This window comes from Mobula hypostoma, chromosome 6, assembly GCF_963921235.1.
Source record: "Mobula hypostoma chromosome 6, sMobHyp1.1, whole genome shotgun sequence".
Taxonomy (NCBI): Eukaryota; Metazoa; Chordata; class Chondrichthyes; order Myliobatiformes; family Myliobatidae; genus Mobula; species Mobula hypostoma.
Window position 1 is genome coordinate 32,619,938 of NC_086102.1, and position 25,041 is coordinate 32,644,978.

At 39.7% G+C, this 25,041-nt stretch overlaps 1 protein-coding gene across 1 annotated transcript in view; it reads left to right on the plus strand.

Moving 5' to 3' along the window:
* tomm70a (translocase of outer mitochondrial membrane 70 homolog A (S. cerevisiae)) overlaps positions 1–21,430 on the plus strand; it is a 31,374-nt gene extending 9,944 nt beyond the window's left edge. Inside the window, exons 4-12 of the mRNA XM_063049832.1 lie at positions 1,964–2,073; positions 4,266–4,420; positions 5,078–5,285; positions 6,126–6,260; positions 6,741–6,848; positions 8,668–8,784; positions 9,851–9,948; positions 17,165–17,287; positions 19,002–21,430. Coding sequence (XP_062905902.1) covers positions 1,964–2,073; positions 4,266–4,420; positions 5,078–5,285; positions 6,126–6,260; positions 6,741–6,848; positions 8,668–8,784; positions 9,851–9,948; positions 17,165–17,287; positions 19,002–19,155 — 1,208 coding nt within the window. The 3' untranslated portion in view covers positions 19,156–21,430. The remainder of the gene's footprint in view (positions 1–1,963; positions 2,074–4,265; positions 4,421–5,077; positions 5,286–6,125; positions 6,261–6,740; positions 6,849–8,667; positions 8,785–9,850; positions 9,949–17,164; positions 17,288–19,001) is intronic.
* Positions 21,431–25,041: the final 3,611 nt, after the last annotated feature.

Here is a 25,041-nt window from a genome sequence, read left to right on the forward strand (position 1 = left end):
ATAATTTTTCTAAAAGAAAGCTAGGTAACGAAAATCAGTTAAATCAAACCTTTAGCAGAGTTACACCTATTCCCTGTTTGCCATCGTGCAGTTTTCAGTTTCAGGTCTAAGTAGCATTTAGAAATGGGAACTTTAGCTGAAATTTAGATATATTCCAGTAATATTTCAAGTGTGCATGAGACCCTCCATTGATCGGGGTCGAACATAAATATTGCATCCTATCTACATGATATGCAAGCCATGGAAGTACAATATGGCAAGCAAGCTGTTGCCCATGCAGCAGGCTCTTCCCAGTCCATGCAGCTGATGGATCTATATGAATGGCAGAGGCAAATACAATTTGGCACTAGTGGCGCCGAAGGAGTTGACAGTCAGCATTGAACTCAACGTAGCATTACCTTAGGGACTCCAGCTCCAGATTTTTCCTCGAGGTTTACTCCCAAAGCTTTCTCCGTGAGTGGATATAGCTACAAGCCTGTGGAGGTTTGAGATCAGAGTTTTTCTTCTAAATGAGCTAAATGAGCTGCCAACCATGGCTGGCGAGCCCCATCTGCTCAAAGTGACTGGTTTTAAGGCACCAATAACGCACCCTTGCCTCTCCTCCTGTCAATAGAAACAAATCATTCTCTGACCTTTCCTTAATTGTTTCTAGGACAAGGGAACAAATACATTTAAATTCCAATTTTCATACTGTAGCTGAAAGACTTGAAATTCTGTATGCATTTCATGGGAGGAAAGAAATGCAACTTAAAATCATAGTAAAAAAAAATCTAGATTTGTTGATCTACTTTTGCTTCTAGGGCATGTTCAGAATAATATATTATTCATCAGTTTGGCACCAAAAAAGTGGAATGCTGAAAACGCTAACATTTTGCAAAAGATGAAGTTTTCACCCATTAATATCTTCCTGCTTGTTGAAGTGAAGAATGAATGGGAACCCACATTATCCCCTTAAAAATAAGAAGCATAGTAACAATCTGATTATTACATCTAAAGAAAGGTCTCGGCCTGCAACATTGACTACTCTATTCCATAGATGCTGCCTGGCCTGCTGAGCACCTCCAGCATTTTGTGTGTTGATTGCATCTAAGACATTCCCACCACCGCCCCCCCCCCCCAACCAATGTGGGATGGCACCATCTTTCAACTCCTGGATGACTTTCTTCATTCAGACTATCATTAATTCACCAGTTTGTTGATATTTTTATGCTATAACTTCCTATTTAGATTCAAATTAATGATACAAAATTTGGAATTATTTTATAGAAAAGATGACCAAAGCTAGTTTAATAGTAGCATTGTTTGATTTGTTGTGTTCTAGATCACCGCATATTTGTTTCGCTCTCTTGCTCTCTCGTTCAATTTTTAAACAAGCTGATTGTAAAAGTCTTAGACACATGTATATAGCTAAGATGTTTTAAGACTTTTATTGTACTGTAGAAATATTTTGTGTTGTACTGTACTACTGCCACAAAAAATACAAATTTCATGACGTGAGTGATGATAAACCTGATTCTGATGTGGGTCTCTATTGTGGACTGAGAGTGGAAAGTGAGCGAGGACAGGGAAATCACGGTTGGGAAAAGGGGAAGGGAGCAGGAAGCACCAGAGAGACATTTTGTAATGATCAGGGAGCCAGTTGTTTGGAATCAAATGACCATGCCTGGGTCTCAGGGCTGGGTGTATCTGAACAGCGCCTCTGGCACTCCTCTGCCGCCTGTCCCACAGCACTTCATCCACACCATTCCCAACATCTTTTGCTCCCACCTGATTTATAAACTCACTTTCCACTCCACATTGACAAATACAGTACTGTGCAAAAGTCTTAGGTACCACAGGTAGATATATCTTTGCACAGTACTGTATGCCATGAATTTTTTTTTAATTGAGACTTTAACCATTGCTGAAGATATTTCAAAGTGTTCTTGTCGGAAATATATTTAGTGTCTTTACATTTTTTCAGATGTTACTGCAGTTTGCATCTTGGAAGGATTCCAAAACCAACAAAGTATGCTGCTTGCTGATAAAGTCCTTAAGCTACTTGGAAAGGAGAAAGCTAGAGAAAAGTATAAGGTTAGTGGCTAAAGTACTATAGATGCTTGTTAGAAATGTCAGTGTGAAATTCTTTTCTCAAGCAGGACAATACAATCAGTGTTTTCATCTGCCAGAATGAGAATACAAGTGTACAGTTTTGTTTCAAATAAACCCCATTCCAGTCTACTTATATTTGTTCAGAGGCCAGCAACTCCCAAACTTTTGGATGACTTGGCTATCAGACAGTTGAATGGCAAGGGAACCTCCGTAAAAGCTCAAACAGAAGAACTTTGGAAGCATGATGGAAAGTGATGATACAGGTGTACTGATGGGGTTTAGGGAGGGTAAAGAAATGTGCAAAGCGGTGAAGCACTATGGCACATTGCATAACTGCGGACAAGAAAGGGGAAACTAAATAGTGTGGTATTCAGAAGGCAGTATCTAATTGTGAAATCAGAAGGCAGCGGTGCTATGAGAGGCGTGCTGCTAAGGACACATTATTGAGGAAAGCAGCGTGTGTGAGGATTGTAAACTTAAGGAAGGTGGAAATATCATCCATAGGCTTCATAGAATGGCTGATTTTAAGTCCCAGCAATTTCCTAAGGTGGGATCCCAGTTAGTAAGGTGCAATATTAACTAAAAGATCATTTTGAAGATGGAATAATAATTATATGAAATAGGAGCAGGAATCAATCTTGTGGCTGCCTGTGCCTGTTCTCTATTAAGGACGTCATGCCCAATCTGATATTTGGCCTCCACTTCACAACTTGATTGTTTGTTAATCTTGATTTTCTCCTTTAACCAAAAATTTCAACTATAGTAATAGTTTCAGCCTTGAATGTACAATAACAACTTCCAGGTTCCTCGGGGTGAAGCATTCCAAAGATTCAGATTCCTCTAAGAAGAAATCCCTTCTTATCCTGTATTGAAAGTCTGATCCTTTATCCTGACCCCGTTCCTCAAGTCAAGATTCCCCACCAAGGGAAATAGCTTCACAACGTTCAGCAAAACAAGAGCCTTTGCTGAAATTGATCTGTTATTTTCCTAGACTCTGGAGAGCAGAAACTCTCTCAGCTTATCTTTTCTCATTAAACAGTCCTTCATTCTTGGAATCAATGTCATTAATCTAAGCTGTGCCTCCAAAACCAATAAATTCTTCCTTAAACACGTGGGAATCTGCAGATGCTGGAATTTCAAGCAACACACATGAAAATTGCTGGTGAACGCAGCAGGACGGGCAGCATCTATAGGAAGAGGTACAGTTGACGTTTTGGGCCGAGACCCTTCGTCAGGACTAACTGAAAGAAGAGATAGTAAGAGATTTGAAAATTCTTCCTTAATTTGTTCAGAAGGTTGTGACAGATCAGGAACAGCAGCATTGAACAATGGGGACGACTTGATAATGGCAATGACAGGAAGCAAGTTGAGAGAAACTGGGGTGATTCCTTAAGTTTAGTGATGACAGAAGTTCCAGTCAGATAAAACTTAAATTGGAGTGATTAGTATCAGGAAAGCAATGGAGAGTCCAGAGCAGTTGAAGCAACAGAATGGATGCTCTGTGTTCTGAATACAGTATATCCAAGCATGTGAATCCATTATCATTGGTGTATTGAGCATGGTCAAAATTGTGTGAGTGGCTGTGACATAGAGTTCATAGAAAATCATGGTTGATGCTGGTTTCCAGGGGTGATTACCTTTACTGCCAAATGATGCAGCAAATGCTTTTTCCAATCCAAGAACTGAGAGATGTTTTCATAAGAGATGGTTGAGAGTATGTGACTTTGGGTGATACATTTTGAAATCCTTGCAGACCTGGTGTACGTATCAGTATTTGGATAGTAAGTGTTTGGGTCAGTTGGTATTGGCTTCTTTCTGCCTATATTCTACCTTCTGTCATTTGTGAGTGAACACTTGCTTATCAGTGATAATAACAGTATGTAATTGAGCACCATAAATAGTGATGTGAGTCACTGTTTTCAGTGATGAACTTGGTAAAGTCAGCTAAGGAATTGGCTTGCCGATGAAACTAGTGCTACATGCATAACTCTGAAAGCAACCAAATACAAGCTGGATGTAAAATATTTGTATCATTAGTGCAGCAACAAATAAGAATTCTTTAGTAAATGCTGAAATGAAAATATCCTGTATTTTGTACAGGTTTAGAGTCTTATGAAGTATTTTACCATTTTGGGAATCTTCTCACTTTCTTTTTTTCTTGTTCCTTATTTTAGAATAGAGAGCCCCTGATGCCCTCCCCACAGTTCATCAAATCGTACTTTAATTCATTTACTGATGATATCATCTCACAGCCTTTGCTTAAAGGTGAAAAGCCTGATGAAGACAAGGATAAAGAGGGTGAAGCTGCTGATGTCAGGAGAACAGGAAGGTGATCAATGTCTTTCAAGCATTAATAGAAGGTTTCACAATATGGTTCATTTCAGGTCAGAAAGGTCCCGTTTATTAATCCATGATATGTATTGAGTGAATTTGTTACTCTTGGGCCAGCAGAAATTTGTTGTTCTCATGGCTGTGGTCAGTGGTGTAGTGGCATCAGCCCCAGACTTCAGGGTGAGTGGTCCTGGGTTGAAAGCCAGCCGGCCCCTTGCACGCTTTCCATCTGTGCCAGGCTGAGTGTTGAGCTAGCAATTCGGCCTTGTAAAAAAAAAACAGACAAGTACTAAGGAGAAGGCAAAACAACGCCGCCTGATGCACCACAAGGCACGTAAAGGAACAACAATAATCTTATGGCTAGAAAGAATTGAAATCAGCCAAGATTCTTGTCACTGGCGATTTACTGATGCTAATTGAAGGTTTTTTTTGATGGTAATAGGATCGACCTAGCTTTTGATTAGTTTTTAATTATTTGAATCATCCTGAAGTCACCAATATTGATTGAAGAAGGAAGAGTGATTAGTTGTAAGGATTTGCTGTGGCTCCTGTAAAATTTTAGCAGGTCCATTGGCTCATGAGACTCATAAATAGAATAGACTGCAAATACTCGTTAATAATGCTATTCAGTCATGATACATTTTGTATTTTTCAGGTCTGGCTACCTGAAGGCAAAACAGTACATGGAGGAAGAGAACTATGACAAAATTATTAGTGAATGCACTAAAGAGATAGAGACAAAGGGAAAATATGTGGCAGAAGCCTTGTTGCTTCGGGCTACCTTCTACCTGCTAATAGGCAATGCAGCAGCTGCTCAACCTGACCTTGATATGGTTATTAGTATGGAAGATGCAAATGTGAAAGTAGGTTCTTCATCTAACTTTCCTTTCATTTTACCAATGTTGAAATAAGAATGTTGTCCTTTTTGTAAGGAAAAATTAACTGGTCAACTTTTACTTTTAAAATAAGTTCTTCAATTATTGGTCATTAAGAATGCCTGAATACAATGTATAACAGTCTCCTGTGTTACTGTAATCAACATCATATCTAGAAGTTCTTAGTTATTTTAACTACTGCAGCATCTGTGAATAACCATAAAGAATAACCAATTTAAAACTAACACAATGTATAAGACATGAAAACAGATCTTTTCATATATCAAATTGTAGGTATTAATGTGTAATTATAAGAACAATTAATTTACTTCACTGAAGTAAGATTTGTACCATCAACATAACTAGTCAGTTGATTTGTTCTCGTGAATATGATTGCTGGGTGAATAGAAGCTCGAACATAGGAAGAGCTTGCTTATCAAAGAGCGTTATATCAAATGCCTTGGGTATATACTCTGAAAAAGAGCACTACCTCAGTAATGCACTACCTGACTTCAGTAATTGAGGAAATGTGACTTGAGCATATCATTTGATTTGGGTGTTAATGTTGCCACCAAACCAAGTTGACACGACTAATAAAGCTAGTGGTGCATTATTATTTGAAGAAAAATTATTAATATAATGGTATTCACTTAGCAGTCTTAAAACAATAAGTTTAATTTTTTTTCCACAGGCAAAGTGCTGCAGAATTGCACCTTATTTATTGTAAAATGTGGGTGACCAAAGCATGCCGTCAGCATCTCATGTAACAAGTAAGCTCAAAGAAGGGAATTATTAAGTAATATTCTGCCATCTGTATTTATCCTTCAGCTGCGTGCTAACGCACTGATCAAACGTGGAAGCATGTACATGCAGCAACAACAGTCAAAGCTGTCAACACAAGATTTCAACATGGCTGCTGATATTGATCCTCAAAATGCTGATGTTTACCATCATCGTGGACAGGTGAGGAGCTAGGTTTGTCTGTACCCCTGCAAGCCAGTTATCTGTAGTTCTTAGTGGAATTTTAAATAACCAGCAAATTTCTGATTAATTGGGAAAATGGATTAATCATGCAGCACTATTGAAGTAAAATTCCTTGTGTTTAATTGTTTTCAATGTTAGTGACAGGGCTGCATTTATTCCCCATGTCTAATAATTGTGGTAAACTGGACTAAACCTCTTTCAGACAACACTACTGTTAATCCTTCTTGCTGACAATTTTTGCATAAAGAATTAATGGGAGAAGCTGTTTTTATTTTTTCTTTGTTCTCTCTATTTGTCTCCTTTTCTCTACTCTATCTCAGTCACCAATCATGCATGTTCCTAGTGTTTCTGTTCTATGTTCGGTATACTTATTGGAGTGATGAGTGTTGGGATAATGCCTATGATCTCCTAATTTTGGCCTGATTGTATTACTTTGATTTGTGGTAATTTTGCTTACAGTTGAAGATTTTACTTGACAACGTTGAAGAGGCTGTTGCAGATTTTGATGAGTGCATTAGGCTGCGTCCAGACTCTGCTCTAGCACAAGCTCAGAAGTGCTTTGCTTTGGTAAGCAGTCTATCTATAATTTTATTTAGTAAATTCCATTACTGGTAAATGTCTTGCCACATACTGCAGCTGCCTACTTGAATATTCATTGGGAAGGATCAATAGTTCAATTCCATTCAAGTTTAATTGTCATTCAACCCTACATGAATACAGCCAAATGAGACAATGTTACTCCAGGGCCAAGGTGCAAAACACAATACCAACGGTCAACAACACAAAGCATACATAGCACATACAAGATAGCCAGCACATGAAAATATCAGTAAGATACAGCTATGCAGAGAAAAAAGGTCTGGACCAGAGCCATGAATACAGCAGAAGTCTGCAGTGGCCCGTCAGTAATACTTTACTAACAGGTATTTACCTGGCTAAGCCTTTGGAGTCAGGTTCAGTTTCCTTTGCAACACTTTTGCCCCTGTGATGTTACTTGAAAGTGTCCGTTTTCACAGGAGGACTGATGAATCCCAAATCTGCCTCACTATTACATCCATTCATTCATCCATACATTGTTGTCGTCATTTTCAAGTGCTTACCACAGAAAAGCCAAAATAAGCCACATTTTCCTTATGTCCAACTAATGCTATTCTATCTCAGAATCTTGCATGCTCTGTTCCAACTCATTCCCTGGTTGCCACCTTGGGCTTAGTTCATTAATGCAACAGTTGGATATGTTCTCTCCAAGTAATACATCATAGCTGGATTTTACCACTGCTTTTTGTCATCCACATCTTTCAGCACTCATAAGACTGCTACCTTTACCAGTGCCCGAATTCCCATTGCCCAGATCCTTCCCATTATCCTCTGATGTGCTATGATGCATGTAAATAATCTTCAGGATAATAATCCTCCCACTTTGTCTTCTCTGCGAATCAGATATTTCTTGGTTTGTGTCCTTGTATTCCTGTCACTGCCATCCTTGCCCTTCACCTATCCTACATTCTCTAGCCAGGTATTACAGAAGGCTGTTTTCCCTCTCTCACATGTACTTGGATTACTCCACCTTTCTGTTATCAATATCCATATGTAAACTGAATGTAAGAATTTTAATTCTTAGTGTGCAAGATTCTGCCAGCTAATTATGTAACAGTACAGTGTCAATAATGGAGATTTATCTAGGAATAGAATTCATTGTGCCTCCTGTGAGTGTGATGAATTGAACACCATTTTACCTATAGTCAGAAATTTTTAAAGAATTCAGACTGTTAATGGGCTTCACTGAGTGATTCACCGACTGAGTAATGGTACTTGGTTAATTTTCCTGGATCTGGAGATATTGTTATCTTGAAGGTTCTTCAGAAGTCAAGAATGAGGCATCAATCTTATGATTATAGGCAAATTTATAAGGTGTTCATCAGAGTACAGGTCTGGCAGTGTCAGCAAGTAAATGAAAGTAACAAAGAACTTGTCCTTGTGCTCTCTCTTTATTCAGCAAAGATGAAGGGTCTTCTGATAAGGCAGCCAGTGGAAAAGTACTGAGTCACAGTGCCATGATATGTCAGTCTTATATAGAAAAAAATACAGAAATATGGAGCCAATTATACCACGTTACTAAAAGGTTACAGATGTACAGCTGATCATACAAACATGCAAGCAAGTATTAAAAAAAACTAAAACTATAAGAAAATACAACAATCTAGACCCTAATCCAGCAATCTTTACATATATCAATAAAATTATTTTGGTACGTTGACATGGGCCAAAGGGCTTGTCTTGTGCTGTACTATTTCTGTGTCTACAGTTCATACTTCCAGCTAAAATGTTCTCAGTTCGATCTTCAACAGATACTGGCTAAATGACATTTATCATCTTTCTTTTCCAGTATCGTCAGGCCTACACTGGAAATAATCCTTTGCAGATTCAAGTGGCTGTAAAGGGATTTGAAGATGTCATTAAAAATTTTCCCAAGTGCGCAGAAGGTTATGCATTATATGCACAGGTAAGCTTCCAGCATTCAGTGGAAGTTTGTGTAGTTCTGTTTAGATCATTGGTGTGTGGTTATGAAGGATGGAACATTTTAATATCTGAGGACCTTGTTAGTACTGTTCATTTGGATACAGTATTTGTATATTGTTTAAATGTGTCTTTCACTTCAATCTGAAGTTACTAAGTTTTGATTCTCCAAGGATCAAAAGATATTATTTAAAAAGAACTGTTCTGCTCTTAAACTTATTATTGTAGTTTACAAATTATTATTTCAGGATCGATTTGTTCAGAGCCTAGTGTTCTGTCCTAACATACTATAGCAGCCCAATCTAGACTGATAAAACATTCTGTCTACTGTCTATCTGTTGATCAGCTTGCTTTATGTTACTAGTTTTGTTTTTATGTAAGATTGCCAATATTTGCAACTTTTCATTTGTCTTTTACACTTTACTGCCATAAATTGATCTTTCACAACCTTGAAGGTGTACTCACCTTCTCTTGCTGTCTGAATTCAGAGCAGTTAAAAATAGCTTTGTTGAAAAATAATTATAGTGTTATTTGATTCCCATGCTCTATAAGTTGTTAAAGTGCCAGTACAATTAGATGGGACTACCTCATTGAATTCAATAATAAACTTGTAGAGGCCATATTTTCCCCCGGGAACTTTGATTTGCAAATACTAACTTATTTTTAGTTACCATTGGTTTATGAATTAGGCTAGTGGAGTACTCTCACTCTGAATATTGTATGTTCCACCTCAAATCCAAACAGTTGTATTCTAGACTAAAAAATTTGAAAGAAATTAAACTGTAAATAAGAGATCGTATTATGCTATTTGAAAGATAGAAAATTTCTTCAGTATCCTTATCAATCAATACTCCAAAATCATCATTTCTGACCATTTATCTAATATTTATAAGAAATTTTAATTGGCCAGAAGTTTTCCTTTAGCAGTATCCTAAAGATGTGTTAAATTCTAATCCTGGTTCACTAACATTCTGAATATTAGTCTGTGCAGTCTTGTATATAGGCACTTATTAGATGCAAATGCAACATTTGACAAAAAATATTTGTTCTAGGCTTTAACTGACCAGCAACATTTTAGTAAGGCAGATGAAATGTACGATAAATGCATTGAACTGGAACCAGACAATGCAACAACATATGTTCACAAAGGGTAAGTCATCTGCGATTTATAAGCATTTGAATAACCAAGATATTTCACATTTTGTCAGAAATCAAGAGTTGACTGTCTTGCTAATGTTCTGTTAAATCCTGCTGTGGTCTGTGTCTAAGTGTAACGATCGCTTCATTAGTATTGTAGTTTCCCAACAAAATCAAACTTTTCACAACTAAATCTCTTGTGCTGCGCTAATGACTGGAAATATATTTTAAAAAACTTTGTTATAGAATGACCCATTTTTTTAAAAATTCAGTTTCTATGGCTGAATTTATTCTAGAAGTCCTGCTTGAAGTTGTTTGGCATGAATTTGCAGTTGATTTTATGTATGATTTAGCTTATCTTTGTATGCTGTCCTGTTACAGAAGAAATTGGTGTAATTGTGAGTTCTAAATAGATTATAACTTTAACTTTTTAAACTTCTATAAAGATTTCTTTGTTTGGCATAAGCACCAAATTAGATCTGTTTTTTCTGTCCACCTAGCTTGTGGTTGGAGCTGAGAGGCTAGGTTGCAGAACCTCTAACTCTTTAATACCGTAGGCATTGGGCAACTCCCTTTGCACAAATTAAATTTTAAGTGAAGGTACAAATCAGGACTAAAGCTTTTCTTTCTTTGTGCTGTCTTATGCTAGCTACAAAAAGGTGTTTAGCTGGTTACAGCAGTAATGTTCAATTATTGCTATCTATCAGAAATTGGTCCATTTGACAATTTTGCCGATTTTTTTTTTGACTGCTTTGGGGATGCACCTGCAGGGTGCATCTCAGTCAGTATCTTTCATCGAACAAACCTTGACCATTGAATCACCTGGGCCAGGTGCTGGAAGATGGTATTAATAATGTCTGGGCCCCACTTCTATGCTATGATTCTGTATAACAGTGCAATGTGTAGTGTCAAACTAATTGAATTAGTAAGCAGTTTCCCAAGTAAACTAATACCTTCTGCCTTCACAATGTCCATTTTCTTCCATTTCCTGCTGATTCATCTGTCTACCTATGAGCCTCTAGAACACCTTTATCATATGTACCTCCACCCCATGCAGTACAATGCAGACACTGACTACTCCGTATTTTTAAAAAAACAACTTGCCCCACACATCTCATTTGAACATATCCACTCTCACCTCAAATGCATGCCCTCTGGTATTAAACACTTCAACCCTAGGAAAAATATTCTGGCTGTCCACCCTATTTATGTCTCTCAGAATCCTTTTATCTCTATCAGATCTCCCCTCACCCTTTGCCACACCAGGGAAAACAACCCTTGTTCCTCCAACCTGCCTTGATCGCACATGCCCTCTAATCCAAACAGCATGTTTTCTGCACCCCTCCAAAGGTTTCACGTCCTTCCTATAATGGGCTGAATACAATGCCCTGGATGTAACCTTACTAGAGTTTTATGGAGCTGCAAAATAACTTCCCAACTCTTGAACTCAGTTTATCGATTAATAAAGGCAAGCATGCCATATGCCTTCTTTACCAGCCTATCAACCTGTGTAGCCAATGTCAGGGAGCTGTGAAGCTTTATCCCAAGATACTTTCTCACATCAATGCTGTTAAAAGTCTTGTCCTTTATATTTGATCTCTCAAAATGCAACATTCACATTTGGCAGAGTTAAACTCCATCAGCCATTCTCCACTTATATCTGTAACTGATCTATATCCCACTGTATCCATTGCCAGTATTTTACCCTATCCATAACTCCCATCAGTCTTCATATTATCTGTAAACTTACTAATTCATCATGGATACCATGCAGCCCATGAGGGACCTCGTCAAATGCTTCATTAAAATCCATGTAGACAACAGCCACACTCTACCTTCATCAATCACCTTTGTCATATTCTCTGAAACACTCAATTGAGTTAGTAAGACATGACTTGCCCAGCACAAATCCATGCTGACAGTCCTTAACTAAGCCATGATTTTCCAAATGCTCATAAATCCTAACCTAAGAAACTTTTCCAGTAACTTCCCTACCATGAATGAGACCCACTGTCCATAGTTTAGAGGATTAGTCTTGTTTCCTTTCTTGAACAGTGGAACAACATTAGCTACTCGCCGGTCCTGTAGGACCTTGTTTGTGACTGGAGATATGAAGATATTGATCCAGGTCCAGGGGACTTATCGACCTCAATGTTCTTTAAGAGAGCTAACACTACTCCCTTTATCTCAAAATATCTAAGCAAGTTAGTACTTTCCCTATCCTCCATCTCCAGGCGCATGTTCTGTCCTTGACCTTTGAGTGGTCCTACGCACTCCCAAGATATTCTCTTGCTCTTGATGCATGTATAGAATGTGTTGCAATTCTTTTTATTCTTATTTGCCAGGGACTTTCATGGTCCTTCCAGGCTTTCCAATTTCTTTCATCAAGTTCTTTCCCGGCTTCTTTAAAATCCTCAGTGGCTTTGTTTGATTTTTAGCTTCTTAAACCTTACACAAGTTTCCTTTTTGTACTTGACTAAATTCACAACCTCCTCTCAGTATCCAAGGTCCCTGACTATGCCATTCTTCCCTTTCCCTTGTACTGGAATATTCTTGTCCCGTGCTCTGTGTAGTTGGTCTTTAAACACCTTCCGCATGTCACATACGGATTCGCCCAAAATAGCTATTCCCAATTAACTCTCCATAATTCTTGCCCATCTTTCCTTGCATCAACTTAATACTCTCCTACAAGGTCCATACTTGTCCTTACTTGCCAACTTAAAAGTTGAGTTATGATCACTGTTCCCCACTGAAAGATCAGTATTCTGACTGGCTCATTACTCAACAGCGGATCCAATGTGGCCCCTCCTCTTGTTGGACTATATACAGTACTGTGCAAATGTCTTGGGCTGATATATATATATATATAGAGCTAGGGTGCATGAGACTTGCACAATTCTGTAGTAATTTTATGTATTGCACTACTGCCACAAAAAAAATTCATGACATGTGAGTGATAATAAACAGAGTCTGGCCCTGTAGCTCAGAAGGGTAGGGCAAGGAAGAGGAGGGCAGTTGTGATAGGGGACTCGATAGTAAGTGGGTCAGATAGGCGATTCTGTGGATGCAGTCCAGAGACCCGGATGGTAGTTTGCCTCCCTGGTGCCAGGGTCCGGGATATTTCTGATCGTGTCCAAGATATCCTGAAGTGGGAGGGTGAGGAGCCAGAGGTCGTGGTACATATAGGTACCAATGACATGGGTAGGAAAAGGGATGAGGTCCTGAAAGAAGAATATAGGGAGCTAGGAAGGGAGTTGAGAAAAAGGACCGCAAAGGTAGTAATCTCGGGATTACTGCCTGTGCCACGCGACAGTGAGAGTAGGAATGCGATGAGGTGGAGGATAAATGCGTGGCTGAGGGATTGGAGCATGGGGCAGGGATTCAAGTTTTTGGATCATTGGGACCTCTTTTGGTGCAGGCGTGACCTGTACAAAAAGGACGGGTTACACTTGAATCCTAGGGGGACCAATATCCTGGCAGGGAGATTAGCGGGGGCTACTGAGGTGACTTTAAACTAGAATGGTTGGGGGGTGGGAATCAAATTAAAGAGGCTAGGCGTGAGGAGGTTAGTTCACAACAGAGGGATGGGAACCAGTGCAGAGAGACAGAGGGGTGTAAAGTGAGCGTAGAAGCAAAAAGTACAAAGGAGAAAAGTAAAAGTGGCAGGCCGACAAATCCAGGGCAAGCATTAAAAAGGGCTAAGAGAGTTGTAAAAGAGCGCCTGAAGGCTTTATGTGTCAATGCAAGGAGCATTCGTAATAAGGTGGATGAATTGGAAGTGCAGATTGTTATTAATGATTATGATATAGTTGGGATCACAGAGACATGGCTCCAGGGTGACCAGGGATGGGAGCTCAACGTTCAGGGATATTCAATATTCAGGAGGGATAGACATGAAGGAAGGGGAGGTGGGGTGGCATTGCTGGTTAAAAAAGAGATTAACGCAATAGAAAGGAAGGACATAAGCCGGGAAGATGTGGAATCGATATGGGTAGAGCTGCGTAACACTAAGGGGCAGAAGACGCTGGTGGGAGTTGTGTACAGGCCACCTAACAGTAGTAGTGAGGTCGGAGATGGTATTAAACAGGAAATTAGAAATGTGTGCAATAAAGGAACAGCAGTTATAATGGGTGACTTCAATCTACATGTAGACTGGGTGAACCAAATTGGTAAAGGTGCTGAGGAAGAGGATTTCTTGGAATGTATGTGGGATGGTTTTTTGAACCAACATGTCGAGGAACCGACTAGAGAGCAGGCTATTCTGGACTGGGTTTTGAGCAATGAGGAAGGGTTAATTAGCGATCTTGTCGTGAGAGGCCCCTTGGGTAAGAGTGACCATAATATGGTGGAATTCTTCATTAACATGGAGAGTGACATAGTTAATTCAGAAACAAAGGTTCTGAACTTAAAGAGGGGTAACTTTGAAGGTATGAGACGTGAATTAGCTAAGATAGACTGGCAAATGACACTTAAAGGATTGACGGTGGATATGCAATGGCAAGCATTTAAAGGTTGCATGGATGAACTACAACAATTGTTCATCCCAGTTTGGCAAAAGAATAAATCAAGGAAGGTAGTGCACCCGTGGCTGACAAGAGAAATTAGGGATAGTATCAATTCCAAAGAAGTAGCATACAAATTAGCCAGAGAAAGTGGCTCACCTGAGGACTGGGAGAAATTCAGAGTTCAGCAGAGGAGGACAAAGGGCTTAATTAGGAAGGGGAAAAAAGATTATGAGAGAAAACTGGCAGAGAACATAAAAACGGACTGTAAAAGCTTTTATAGATATGTGAAAAGGAAAAGACTGATAAAGACAAATGTAGGTCCCCTGCAGACAGAAACAGGTGAATTGATTATGGGGAGCAAGGACATGGCAGACCAATTGAATAATTACTTTGGTTCTGTCTTCACTAAGGAGGACATAAATAATCTTCCAGAAATAGTAAGGGACAGAGGGTCCAGTGAGATGGAGGAACTGAGTGAAATACATGTTAGTAGGGAAGTAGTGTTAGGTAAATTGAAGGGATTGAAGGCAGATAAATCCCCAGGGCCAGATGGTCTGCATCCCAGAGTGCTTAAGGAAGTAGCCCAAGAAATAGTGGATGCATTAGTGATAATTTTTCAAAACTCGTTAGATTCTGGACTAGTTCCTGAGGATTGGAGGGTGGCTAATGTAACCCCACTTTTTAAAAAAGGAGGGAGAGAGAAACCGGGGAATTATAGACCGGTTAGCCTAACGTCGGTGGTGGGGAAACTGCTGGAGTCAGTTATCAAGGATGTGATAACAGCACATTTGGAAAGCGGTGAAATGATCGGACAAAGTCAGCATGGATTTGTGAAAGGAAAATCATGTCTGACGAATCTCATAGAATTTTTTGAGGATGTAACGAGTAGAGTGGATAGGGGAGAACCAGTGGATGTGGTATATTTGGATTTTCAAAAGGCTTTTGACAAGGTCCCACACTGGAGATTAGTGTGCAAACTTAAAGCACACGGTATTGGGGGTAAGGTATTGGTGTGGGTGGAGAATTGGTTAGCAGACAGGAAGCAAAGAGTGGGAATAAACGGGACCTTTTCAGAATGGCAGGCGGTGACTAGTGGGGTACCGCAAGGCTCAGTGCTGGGACCCCAGTTGTTTACAATATATATTAATGACTTGGATGAGGGAATTAAATGCAGCATCTCCAAGTTTGCGGATGACACGAAGCTGGGTGGCAGTGTTAGCAGTGAGGAGGATGCTAAGAGGATGCAGGGTGACTTGGATAGGTTGGGTGAGTGGGCAAACTCATGGCAGATGCAATTTAATGTGGATAAATGTGAAGTTATCCACTTTGGTGGCAAAAATAGGAAAACAGATTATTATCTGAATGGTGGCCGATTAAGAAAAGGGGAGGTGCAACGAGACCTGGGTGTCATTATACACCAGTCATTGAAAGTGGGCATGCAGGTACAGCAGGCGGTGAAAAAGGCGAACGGTATGCTGGCATTTATAGCGAGAGGATTCGAGTACAGGAGCAGGGAGGTACTACTGCAGTTGTACAAGGCCTTGGTGAGACCACACCTGGAGTATTGTGTGCAGTTTTGGTCTCCTAATCTGAGGAAAGACATCTTTGCCATAGAGGGAGTACAAAGAAGGTTCACCAGATTGATTCCTGGGATGGCAGGTCTTTCATATGAAGAAAGACTGGATGAACTGGGCTTGTACTCGTTGGAATTTAGAAGATTGAGGGGGGATCTGATTGAAACGTATAAGATCCTAAAGGGATTGGACAGGCTAGATGCGGGAAGATTGTTCCCGATGTTGGGGAGGTCCAGAACGAGGGGTCACAGTTTGAGGATAGAGGGGAAGCCTTTTAGGACCGAGATTAGGAAAAACTTCTTCACACAGAAAGTGGGGAATCTGTGGAATTCTCTGCCACAGCAAACTGTTGAGACCAGTTCATTGGCTATGTTTAAGAGGGAGTTAGATATGGCCCTTGTGGCTACAGAGGTCAGGGGGTATGGAGGGAAGGCTGGGTTCTGAGTTGGATGATCAGCCATGATCATAATAAATGGCGGTGCAGGCTCGAAGGGCCGAATGGCCTACTCCTGCACCTATTTTCTATGTTTCTATGATTCTGATACAGGTCTCTGTTGTGGGAGAATAGGAAGAGGGCTGGGAGAGGGGAATTATGGATGGGAAAAGGGGAAGGAGCGGTAAGCTCCAGAGAGACATTCTGTAATGATCAATAAACCAATTGTTTGGAATCAGGTGACCTCCCCTGGTGTCTGCCGATCCCCCCTCTGCCCCTGGCATTCTGTACGCATGGAGTTCTCAAGTGAGATTTCTTCAGCATGGACAATAGCTGCAACTAACAATAGAGTATTCAGCTGAAATCACTTCCCTGTTATCAAACTATATGTTATACACATTTTCAGCAGAGGTTAATGTATAAAAGTATAAATCATGTGTGCCCTCTTTGTCTTAGGAATGCTGTATTAATGGCCAAGTCTTTGTGCTTACTCAATTCAGGTCAAGTACAAAGCACAAAGAGACCAACCAAGTTTGTATAGCTTACCCTACATTTAAAGTCTTGAACCTATCAGAGTAGCCTCTGATTTTTTTCAATGGTTTTTAAAAGTTAAGACCCAGTGTTATCTTGCATTGAGAGAAGTTAGTGTTGTTTTGTTCACTGGTCATCACAAATACATAAATTGATAATTACTGAAATATATTTACTTCATTTTAGCTTGCTTCAGCTTCAGTGGAAGCAGGACTTGGATAAAGGTTTGGAATTAATCAGCAAAGCCATCGAAATCGATAATAAATGTGATTTTGCGTACGAGACCATGGGTACCATTGAGGTCCAGAGGTAACTTAGTTTATATGATTTTACAAGCTTGAAATCTGGTTTCTAGAAAGATGGGTGCTTTGAAATGCGTTGAGGATGATGGATAGTGTGAAGTACTTACTTCTGGATTGCCACAAAAGTATGTTTTCAAAACCTGTAAAAACTCAAGAATTTTTCTCCGGTATACTTAGTTATAAGATAAATTACACATACCGATAGATTTTATAAAGTTCCAAGTGACCAATGCTATTATGGGTTATGCTCCATCAGTTAATCTTGTTTGGTAAAGTGCTGGCTAACTTGCCTGGAATTTATAAGTACCACATATTCCCTGTTCAACAATGCTCAGCAGTTCTCCACAGATAACATTTGTGTAGTTATACAGCACAGAAACAGGCCATTCACCCCATTATGCCCATCAGTTCAAACCCCATTAGATCCATATCCTTCTATGCCTCTCAGATCCCCCTAATGATAAGTTCCTGTCACTGTAAAACTGTACTCCTACTATGAGGAAAAAGATTCTGACTATCTACCCTACCAGGTCACACCTTGGCCTCTTTCACTCCAGGAGACCAAGCCAAGAGGCTAATGAGCCTCCTTTCCATCCAAACACTGCTCTGGAGAGTGTGAGATCAATTTAGTAATTAAAATTGTACGCCAAAATTGTCCCATTTCATTCTTAATCCTACTGCATATTGAAGAAGTTAGTGCATCTGCAACAGTTATCAAGTAATGGAGGCAGCATTGAGTCAGGGTCTTTGTACCTCCTGTCCTTGGCAACCATCATGTCCATTTTTACTCCAAGCCTACCATAACACATTTTCTTCTCCCTTGTTGCACATTAGTTCTCTCAACTGTATTCCCATGGGCAACGATTACCAATACTACTATTGTGTTAATTCTAATGGTTTCATGTATTGATGGGAATACAGTGTGTAAAACTTTTATTCAAGTTCAATTTGAGGTCCCTTAATTTCACATTTCCTCTTGCATTGTCAATAATTCACTGTCGATTACTATATTTCCATTGATTTTCTTTTATTCAATAAAAGTTAGTTTGGTTTGCAAGGATGTTCATAGTTGTCTGCCCTTTTTTCACAAAAGTCAGGCAAAGATTCCTGGAGGAACTCAGCAGCCCAGGCAGCGTCTATGGAAAGGAGTAAACAGTTGATGTTTCGGACCGAGACCCTTCATCAGGACTAATGGGTCTTGGCCCGAAATGTTGACTGCTTACTCTTTTCCATAGATACTGCCCGGCCTGCTGAGTTCCTCCAGCATTTTGTGTGTGTTCCTTTGGATTTCCAGCATCGGCAGATTTTCTTGTGCCAAAGATTCTTGGCTGGGATTCCTTATAACTCAACTGTCAAATTTCAGAGTTTCATTCAGTCTTTGTGAATACACCCCAGGAAATAGCATCTTATTTTTAAATTTAAAAATATAAAATGATGGAAATTCTTAGCAGATCAGGCTGCATCTTTGGGAAGAGAACAGGTCAAAGACTCTTCATTAGAACTTCAAAGGGTCTTTCACCTGAAATATCAGCTCTGCTATTCCCACCGATACATCTGAACCTATTCTTAATCTTAAACCCAGCGTTTACTGTTTTTAATTTAGATTTCTAGCATCTGCAGTTTTTGTTTTTTTGGATTCACATTTTTTTCTATATTGTCCAAATTGTACTTCTGTTTTAAAGAATTTTCACGTTGCATTTCTTTTCAAAATCTGTTTACAGGGGAAACCTGGCAAAGGCTATTGACATGTTTAGCAAAGCCATTAACCTGGCCAAGTCCGAAATGGAGATGGCTCATCTGTATTCACTTTGTGATGCTGCATATGCACAGACCGAAGTTGCTAAACAATATGGATTGAAGCCCCCAACACTGTGATTAAAAAGTTACTCATGATTTACATTCTTCTGTTAAGTCTTTGAATCCTTTTCTAACTTGTTGAATGCCACAGTGAAGTTTGTGAGATTTGATATGTATTCTATATAGTGATTGATGAATGTGTGCAAAATAACTTGCACACAAGTTGACCTACGAAGTGGCACTGAGCAAAATATTTGTTTTACACGAGCAAGCCACAGAAACATCTTTTAGTTATTCTCAGAAGGGTGATCAATTTTTTAAAGAAACCTATGTACAGTATGTTTGGAGCTGCCCTTTAAAAGTATGTTGTGATATACAAACAAATATAAACAAAATTAAATTGTGACTGTTCATATTTTCTGCCATGAGAATGAGCAAAATTTATTATTTTATTTGCATTTTCAAATGTTCCTTGTTTAGATTGCACAATGTAATGACAAATATTTAAGACTGGCAGTCACAGTTAAAAGGTTGAGCATGCATCATATAGTATCCAACTTGAGATAGTTTTGAAAGTCCTTACATTCATCATTTGAGTTATAATATTCTAAACCTTTGATAAAATTTCCATTTAAATAAATAATGTTATACAACAAAGCCCTATTCAAATTGCTGTGTCCATGATAGATTACAAGGTGAAAAAGAAAAATTTGGTTGTTTTTTTAAGTGGGTAATTTTCCAATGTGGAAGAATACTTGTTTTGCATTTTTTCTGTTGACACCCGCGAACCCAAATATTTTTCCAGTACCAGTGCTAGATAGTCAGCCTGCCAGCTTGGCCTTTGAACTAACTTTTAAATCTTTTTTAATATACGTTCACGTGCAATTGTTACAAAATGAATTAGATTTTGATCTTGCTAAAGGTTCTTTGTCTGGCATATTTTCTTTGGAAAGAACCCCAAATGGAAGCATGTGTTCTTCATAAAAGCATTCCATATTACCAACAATTAAATGGCTGTTAAGTATGTTGGAAAGTGCACTGAAAAAGTTATTGAACTGTTTTTTTTGTAAATGATATACAATGTAAAAGTACCCAATAAATACTACATTCAGAATGAAAATGGTTACAATATTCAAACCAAAGTAGTAACTTCAATGTCACTACATTGTAAAGGGCCACAATAGTATGACCTATTAAAGGATTGTTTGTTTTGACATTGTCTCTACATCCATGAGTGCACATGTAAACATCAGTCTGGAGATAAAGAGGAAACGTTGCACAGGTAGAGTACCTTTCACACCCTCCATGTTCTGAAGCACTTTTCAGCCAGTGAGGTGTTGAAAGTAATTTTATTATCAAAGCACATACATGTTACCGTATACTACCTGAAGATTCATTTTCTTGCAGGCATTTAAGGAAAAAAGAAATACAATTGAATTTTATAAAATACTATAAAAAGCCAATGTTCAAATGAAGACAAAGGGTGTAAATAAAAATACCGAGAACATGAGACTGCTTGAAAAGGGATTTGTGAGTGGTAGAATCAGTGTAGAGTAATGGTGAATGAAGCTATCCACAACAGTTCAGCTGCCGGATTTTGTAGAGCAATAACTGTCCCTGAACTTAGTGATACAGGACCCAAAGCTTCTGTACTTCCTGCGTAGTGGTAGTAACAAGAGGAGGGTATAGCCTAGATTTACATGGCGGCACTCATGTAAATGTGCTCAAAGGTGAGGCGGTCTTTGCCTGTGATGTGCAGGGGCGTATCCACCATTTTATGTAGCTTTTTGTATTCCTGGGCATTGGTATTTCCATACCAGGTTGTGATGCAACCAGTTAGGATACTCTCCACACAGTGCATCGATAGAAGTTTGACATGCTAAATTTATGCAAACTTAGAAGAAGATAGTGGTGTTGTGATAACAATTAAGTTTTGTATTTTATGTATAGTTGGTATTGTAATTTGGAAATTCAAGACGCACAGTATTGGTTCCACGTTCATCAGGATGATAATGACCAGGTACTTTCACCCCAAGTCTTTTTTGTGTTCAAGTTTCCAAAGTGAAACATTGAACTCATAATCTGATTCTGATGAAAGTGTTGCAACTTAGACATAGATGACTTACAAAGTGGCAGAGGTAATGTGAAGGCAAGGGAGTGGGAGATTACAGTGCCTGCAGATATTTAATACTAATTAATGAATGCATGACTAGGCTGAGATACCAGAAGGCAAATCTCTGGAACTATATTATTACTTATGAGCTAATGTTTGTTTAGAAGGCAATTTTTACCTCCATGCTAATTGTATATTGATTTTTCCACAAGACCTTGCTAAATAAACTGACTTCCAGCATTTTTTTGGCACCCACTTCTTTCACAAAAAGTCTCTATCTTTCTCTTATGACCAGAATGAATTCACTCCATAAAACACTAGAGCAGAAGTAGACTATTCGGCCCATCAAGTCTGCTCCACCATTTCATCATGGGTGATCCATTTTCCCCCCAACCCCATTCATCACGTAATCTTCCATGTCCCGACTAAGCAAGAGCCTATCAACCCCCACTTTAAACACACTTAATTACCTGGCCTCCACAGCTGCCTGTGGCAACAAATTCCACAGATTCACCACCCTCTACCTTATCTTAATTCTAATTGATGTCCCTCTATTCTGAGGCTGTGACCTCTGTCCTGCCCTCACCCCCACTATAGGAAAAATCCACGAGGCCTTTCAATGTTTGATGGTTTTCAGTGAGATTCCCCCTTCATTCTTCTAAGTGCCAGCAAGCACGGGCCCAGAGCCATCAAACACTCCTCAAACAGTAACTCCTTCATTCCCAGAATCGGTCTTGTGAACCTCCTCTGAATCCCCTCCAATGACAGCGCACCCTCTGAGGGATCATCTTCAATGAGGGAGCTCAAAACTGCTCACAATACTCCCAAGTGAGGCTTCGCCAGTGCCTTATACAGCCACAGGATTACCTCCTTGCTTTTATATTTCTAGTCCTCACGAAATGAATGCAAACATTGCATTTGCCACCTTCACCACCAACTCAACCTGCTAGTTAACCTTTAGGGAATCCTGCACATAGACTCATAGTCCCTTTGCACCTTGGATTTTTAAAATCTTTTCCCCGTTTAGAAAGCAGTCTGTGCTTTTATTCCCTGTATCAGTGCATGACTGTACACTTCATGCCACTATATGCCATCTGCCACTTCTTTGCCCATTCTCCTGTCTAAAGCCTCCTGCCCCCTTCACTGCATATTTGGCCACAGAACTATTCATTCCTTCATCCAAATCATTGACACGTAATGTAAAAACAAACGATCCAAACACAAACCCCTGAGGAAAGCTACTAGTCGTTGACAGCCAACACACACAAAATGCTGGAGGAACTCAGCAGGCCAAGCAGTGTCTGGGAAGAATATAGTCAATGTTTCAGATAGAAACCCTTCAGCAGACTAGAGAGAAAAGCTGAGGAGTAGATTTAAAAGGTGGGGGGTGGGGGAAGGGAGAAACTCAAGGTGATAGGTGCTGCTGATCTCCCTCCTGGCACTTATCCTCGCAAGTGGAACAAGTACTACACCTGCCCTTACACTTCCTCCCTCAGTACCATTCAGGGCCCTAAACAGTCCCTCCAGGTGAGCTGACACCTCACCTGTGAGTTTGTTGGGTTATGTATTGTGTTTGGTGCTCACAGTAAGGCTTCCCGTACATCAGTGATACCCAACATAGAATGGGGGACCACTTCACCAAGCGTTTACGCTCCATCTGCCAAAAAAGGTGAGATCTCCCAGTAGTCACCCATTTTAATTCCACTTCCCATTGCCATTCTGATATGTCCATCCATGGCCTCCTCCACTATTGTGATGAGGCCATACTTGGATATGAGGAGCAACATGTTATATTCCGTTTCGGTAGCCTCCAACCTGATGGCATGAATATCGATTTCTCGAACTTTCAGTAATGTCCCCTGCACCCACTCCTTCACTATTTTCCATTCCCTTTTCCCTCTCTCACCTTATCTCTTTACCTGCCCATCTCCTTCCCCCTTTCTTCCATGGCCTTCTGTCTTCTTCACAAATCAACTACCCAACTCCTTACTTCATTCCTTGCCCTCCAGGTTTCACCTATCACCTTATATTTCTCTCTTTCCTCCCCACCCCCACCTTTGAAATCTATTCCTCAGCTTTTTCCTCCAGTCCTGCTGAAGGGTTTTGGCCCAAAACATCAACTGTACTCTTTTCCTAGATCCTGCTGAGTTCCTCCAGCATTTTGTGTGTGTTGCCGGGATTTCCAGCATTTGCAGATGTTCTCTTGTTAGTCATTAGCAGTCAGTCAGAAAAGGCTCCCTTTGCCTCCAGCCAATCTTATCTTGTTAAAGAGATTCATGTATGGCACTTTGTCCAAGGTATTCTGAAAATCTAAGAACACAATATCCACCAATTCTCCTTTGTCTTTCCTCAATGGATTCCAACAGATTCGTCAGGCAAGATTTTACCTTCAGAAAACCATGCGAACTTTGGCCTATATTATCATGTGCCTCAAAGTACCCTAAGGCCTCATCCTTAACAATTGCCTCCAACTGCCACTGTTGTTAGGCTAACTTTCTTCTGCTTCCCTCCCTTCTTGAAGAGTGGAGTGGCATTAGCAATTTTCCAGTCCTGGAGAACCACGCCAGAACCGAGTGATCCTTGAAAGATCATTATTAATGCATTCACAATCTCCTCAGCTACCTCCTTCAAAGCCCTGGAATATAGTCCAATTGGTCCAGGTGACTTATCTACCTTCAGATCTTTCAGCTTCCCAAGCGGGTCCTCCCTGGTAATAGCAACTGCACTCACTTCTGTCCCCTAACACATTCAAACTTCCGGCATACTGCTAGTGTCTTCCACAATGAAGACTGATGCAAAATATTTAATTTAGTTCATCTGCTAATTCCTTGTCACCCATTAATACTTCTCCAGTGTTATTTTCCAGCAATCCAGTATCTACTCCAGCCTCTCTTTTACTTTATATATCTGAACAAAAAACTATTGGTATCGTCTTTGATACAAGGCTAGCTTACCTTTGTATTTCATCTTTTCCCTCTTTATGGCTTTTTAGTTAGCTTCTGTTGGTTTTTAAAAGCTTCCCAATCCTCTAACTTCCCACTAATTTTTGCTCTATTACATGCCCTCTCTTTTCCATTTATATTTTCTGAGACTTCTCTTGTCAATCACAGTTGTCTCATCCTGCCTTTAGAATACTTCTTCTTTGGTATGTATCTATCCTGCGCCTTCTGATTTGCTCCCAGAAACTCCAGCCATTGCTGTTCTGTCTTCACCCCTGCTAGTGTCCCCTTCCAATTAACTTTCGCCAGCCCCTTCCCATATGCCGCTATAATTCCCTTTACTCCACTATGATACCGATACATCTGACTTTAGCTTACCCCTCTCAAATTACAGGGTGAATTCAATCATATTATGATCACTTTCACCTAAGGGTTCCTTCATCTTAAGCTCCCTAAGCAAATCCGGTTCTTTACACAACACCCAATCCAAAATAGCTTTTCCCCTAGTGGGCTCAGCCACAAGTTGCTCTAAAAAGCCATCTTGTTGGCATTTTACAAATTCTCTCTCTCTCTTAGAATCCAGCACCAACCTGATTTTCCCAATCTACCTGCATATTGAAATTCTCTGTGTCTATTGTAACAGATTCCATTTTACATTTGTTTACTATCTTCTGTACTTCATAGCCCACAACAGTTCAGAGGTCTGTACATAACTTACAACAGGGTCTTTTTACCCCTGCAGTTTCTTAATCTTACTCAAAAGGTTTCTACATCTTCTGATCCCATGTCGCCTCTTTCTAAGGATTTGACTTCATTTTTTACCAACAGATCTATGCCATGCCCTCTGCCTACCTACCTGCCCTTTTGATACAATATGTATCCTTGGATGTTAAGCTCCTAATTATAATCTTA